This window comes from Pundamilia nyererei, unplaced genomic scaffold (assembly GCF_000239375.1).
Source record: "Pundamilia nyererei isolate P.nyererei 1_Seehausen unplaced genomic scaffold, PunNye1.0 scaffold00438, whole genome shotgun sequence".
In the NCBI taxonomy this organism is placed as follows: Eukaryota; Metazoa; Chordata; class Actinopteri; order Cichliformes; family Cichlidae; genus Pundamilia; species Pundamilia nyererei.
Genome location: NW_005187839.1, coordinates 244,762 through 249,792, shown reverse-complemented (window position 1 = coordinate 249,792; position 5,031 = coordinate 244,762). Strand labels below are relative to the sequence as shown.

Genomic DNA, 5,031 nt, shown 5'->3' with positions numbered 1-5,031 from the left:
GTCAGCAGAAAACACATTTAACAAGTTGTTAACAGACTTCTCTGAAGTTGAAGTGAAGCTTCATTTAACCTCCTAGGACCTGCCGTCCACATATGTGGACATCACATTTTGGGTTATTTAGACCAAAATACTCAATTTTGCTCTACAAGGGCCTGATATCCATTTACGAGGACATTGGTAAATTGACTGATTCTTATATAGCGCTTTTCTACTCTCACGGAGTACTCAAAATGCTCTATACAACATGCCTCATTCACACCCATTGTCACAAGCACTTTATCTATACATAGTGCTTTCTAACGACATTCATACACAATCATACTCCGATGGATGCATCGGAGAGCAAGTGGGGGTTAGTATCTTGCCCAAGGATACTTGACATGCAGACTAGAGGAGGAGGAGCCAGGGATCAAACCACCAACCTTCCGATCAGTAGGTGACCAGCTCTACCTCCTGAGCTACAGCCACCCCAAATTACCCCCCATTATACTGTCAAATTTTTAAACGAATAGCCTTATATGTGGCTCTTATTCTTCTTAAAAACAAAAATAAGGTTACATTCATCGGGCCCCAATATGCCCAAATATCAAAGTGAAATTAAAAATGCATGTCGTGGAAGAGTTCGGGCCTTAGGAGGTTAAAGAAGGATTTCACACACTGATGTTTTCATGATGTCACCCTGCAGTTTAGTTTGGTGAACTTTGTGACTTTGCTCACAGTGAGGAGCTTCAATGCTAACATGTTAGTGTGTAGCTGTGAGTGTGCACAACTATTTCACTCAGCTGTTGTGTGTGTGTGGCTCATAATGGGTCATATGACAGGCTGATCATCATTTATTCAGGTTTTGAGTCATGCTTTTAAAAACAGTTTGAGTTTTTGTATCAACACATTAATGATTATTATTCTTGTGTTTCTTTGTTCGAAAAGACCTCCCACAACAACATGACTATGAAGAAGAGGAGGGTCTCAATGAGCAGCAGGTCTGTAACCAGGAGAGGAACTCCAATCTGGGCCAGGAGGACCCAGAGCCTCCACAGATTACAGAGGAACAGGAGGAACTCTGTAGCAGTCAGGAGGGAGAGCAGCTTGGACTGAAGAAGGAGGCTGAAAGCATTATCGTCTGGACTGATGAAGAGCAGCTCAGACTGCTGGAGACCATCTGTAAACCTGAGATAAAGTTACACAGAATAGGTATGTAAAACTGTGATGTTTTATTTATTTATTTTTTATTTATTTATTTTTGCCTGTCCCGTTTGGCTCTTTTGCCATCAGAATTATTGTCTAAAGGCAAAGAAAGATGCCCAACGGATTTACTTTACCAAATGGACCATCCCGGCCTTGCCATAATGGTCTATTGGATTCACCTTTTATTGTTTATTTTATTTCCTATTTTCACTTGCTAGATATGGGACAGACTTGGATGAGGAAAAGAAAGAGGGGAAAAAAACAGCGGAGAAGAGGGATGGGGATAAAGGGCAAAAAACAAAAACCAACAAAATAAGTGTGATGTTTTATTAAAAGTGAATATGACTCACAGGTGTCACAGTGGAACAGTGGTTAGTGCTGTTGGCTCACAGCAAGAAGGTCCTGAGTTTGACTCCACCATGTGGCCGGGCCTTTCTGTGTGGAGTTTGCATGTTCTCCCCTTGTTCACTCTCCAGAGACATGCAGACAGCTGGGTTAGGTTAGTTGGTTGCATTTATTTTCAGAGTCACAGGAAGAATTGAAGGTCCAAAAGTAAAAAGCAGCATGATTTAATCTCTTTGGCATAATTTTCTGTTTTCATTTACATAAACGCATTTCCACCATTAATTCATGCAAAAAGGTGAAAAATTAGTGCATAAGAATTCAGCAGAATGAAAGATGTGAAACATCTGAGTTTCAAATTTTCACCCACTGCTCAGACAAAATCTGCACAGAGACACAAAGTCAACAACACAAGTTTCATTTTGTTGTGTTATCAGTTTAAGTTTAAGAATTACATGTTTCCTCTGCAGCATGGAAATGGTGAGTTTTGAACAGTTTACAGGTCTGAGTAAGTATGAATAAATATTTCTATTCTGTTTTGGAAAATATGAATTCAGAGTTTCTAAACTGAAATTTATCAGACGAAGAGAGTTTTCATGGCATTTCAGGCACAGCCAAAACACTGTGTGAGAGAGTACTGCCCCAGCATGCCTTCTTATAACTATAGCCAATCCAGAAATCCACATTCATTTAACAAAAAACATTTAGTTATTTCTAGGGCTGCCATGATTAGTCTACCATCAAAATCGTCCACCACTAATTTAATAGTCAACGTGTCATTTGAAGTTTTGTAAGATTTAAGATTGTAATAACGGACTGAAACAGAAGATGGCAGCACTGCATGTACAAGAATGACAGCTGCCGTTATACCCCGAAGAAGAAGAAGAAGAAGAAGCAGTGTCCGGTATCATAGCTGTGTCCAAATTCAGGGCCTGCATCCTTCGGAGTCTGCATTTGTAGGCCGATTACGTTGCAGCAATGCAATGAAGGCTGTCCAAATTCGAAGATTCCTCCAAATGCGGCCGACAAATGTGTCCTTCATTTTCCCAGATTTGAAGGATGGGTTGGGTGTATCCTTCGTGGCCCAACCTATCCCAGGAATCATAGTGCGCCTCAGCCAATTTACGTTCCCGACAATGGTGGCAGCTACTTAGTTTTAATATTACTCTTATTACTCTTTCTGGGTCACAAAATTAGCTTTTAACATATTTTCAGGCAAAAATGTAGCTGTGTAAACTTCAGATATCTGCACGGTGTATCAAGATATCACCTATTTGCAAAAGTGCAAAAGACATTTTTCAAGACTTCTGTTACCCACCAGCTCGATAGCTAGCCAGGGGTTCAAGGCACAAGAAGAAAGAAGAACACTGAACTCACAGAGTTTTCAACCCCCCCTTTCATTACTCATGTTAAACATGATATATAAGTCACTCAGATACCTTGAAAGTGTTGTTTGTCTTTTTTCAGTGTTTTGTTCCTCAGTAAATCAGTTAGGCTGAGATTCAAGTTGTAATTCTTACACAGCTGAATAAATGTCAAGCAGAAAACTGATTAAACAGAAGTGTGAGATGGTTGAGAATTTACTCCAGTTATATTTTAGATAGCAAGGAGCAGATGGCCTTGTTTATTAAACTTCACTGAGACAATCTGCAGATTTCATTAAAATTGAATAAACTATCATCTTGTCTTTATTTTTAGTTAGCACATACCTTAAACACTTCAAGCTGTAAGCTAATGATTGTTAAATAAGAGCAGACACATGCTGGTGCAATAAGTTGTACATTTTACGTCCAATGGACGCATGAACTGATTAGTCAACTAATCGCAAAAGTAATCGGTGACTAGTCGACTATCAAAATAATCATTTGTGGCAGCCCTAATTACTTCATACATCATAGACATTCAGGTATGTGACGTTAGTTGAACTTTGAGCTTTACTAATAAGAGTGTCAGAACTAAACATTTGCATCAGTGCCTGAATACTCACAGAGTTTTCAAACCTCCTAATTTTTCACATTTTTACGTTTTAAATTTCAGTGGTATATGTGAGCAACATACTCAAGATGTAGAGATCTGCTAATGGTTTAGACCAGTAAATATTTTCTCAAATGTTTGTTTTGCTATCATTTTGTCCCCTTTGTGCCTTTAGATGTCCATCAGCAGCATGCTTTTAAAGAAGAGGATGTTCTTACAGACCAGCAGGTCTTTAACCAGGAGAGGAACTCCAGTCTGGACCAGGAGGATCCACAGCCTCCACAGATTAAAGAGGAACAGGAGGAACTATGCAGAAGTCAGGAGGGAGAGCAGCTTGGACTGAAGCAGGAGACTGATACTTTCAAGGTGACACCCGCTTATGAGAAAAGTGACCACAGTGAACCAGAACCAAAAAGTGAGCAGCTCCTTTCTCACAGCTCTCCTGAAGCAGAGAGCCAAGATTATGAAGAAAATGGGCATGTGGACTCAAGATCAACTAGAAATGCAGAGCTGAAGAACAGACGTCACAGTCAGAGAGTAGACAACACTCCTGTGTCAGTGAGTCAAAGTAGAACAGACACAAAGAACAAGTCTGTACAATGTGACGTGTGTGGAAAAACTTTACCTGATAAATACAAACTGATTGCACATCTAAGAGTTCACACAGGTAAGATTCTTGTAGCACCTGTGCGAAAAGATTTTCTGACTCCTCAACGTTAAAAAGCACAGGAGAATTCACACAGGTGAGAAACCTTATTCTTGTAGCACCTGTGGGAAAAGATTTGCTACCTCATCAACGTTGAAAACACACACAAGAGTTCACACAGGTGTGAAGCCATATTCTTGTAGCATGTGTGGGAAAGAATTTATTCAGAAGTCACATTTGGATTCTCATGTAAGAATTCACACAGGTGAGAAACCGTATTGTTGTGGCACATGTGGGAAAAGATTTGCTGACTCATCAGGATTCAAAACACACACGAGAATTCACACAGGTGAGAAGCCGTTTATTGCTTTATATCCTATATTGGGACATATGGACCCCAAACCAGTCTTCTGGTTAATAATTGTAATCATTTGCTCAAGTGAGTTTTTGTCAGAATAAAAATGAAGAAAGTGAGCAACAGTCAAGAATTGTGTTTATTCTTGTAATGGAGCAAAAGTATCAAAAACCAAGTTTCACGCTTGAAGGGGGAAGTCCCCAGTACATTTTGTCAGTCCCACCCTCCTTTGCCCTAACACTGTCACACAATAGGGCTTTGGAGTTGACGTCACGCCGCAATACATTGTGGGAGCGCAGCACCATTTTCGCGGTCTACGAATCAAAACAAACACACTGTGTTGGAACGACGACTACAAGAAACATGCTTAAAAACAGCTGAAAAGAAAACGGGCGGTATAGACACCAATTGCGTCCAGAGACGAAGCAGCGGTACTTGCAGAAAATAGCGTGCATTGGAAATGTGGACCCATATGAAATACGGCCGTGGAGTAGAAACCCTGAAGACCAACCACTATTGACGTAGCCTG

The 5,031-nt window shown here is 40.3% G+C and overlaps 1 protein-coding gene across 1 annotated transcript in view; it reads left to right on the top strand.

The window, feature by feature from the left end:
* Positions 1-5,031, top strand: part of LOC102193549 (putative mediator of RNA polymerase II transcription subunit 26) — a 34,725-nt gene that overhangs the window by 23,842 nt on the left and 5,852 nt on the right. Inside the window, exons 2-4 of the mRNA XM_005753566.1 lie at positions 928-1,191; positions 3,677-4,168; positions 4,497-4,586. Coding sequence (XP_005753623.1) covers positions 928-1,191; positions 3,677-4,168; positions 4,497-4,586 — 846 coding nt within the window. The remainder of the gene's footprint in view (positions 1-927; positions 1,192-3,676; positions 4,169-4,496; positions 4,587-5,031) is intronic.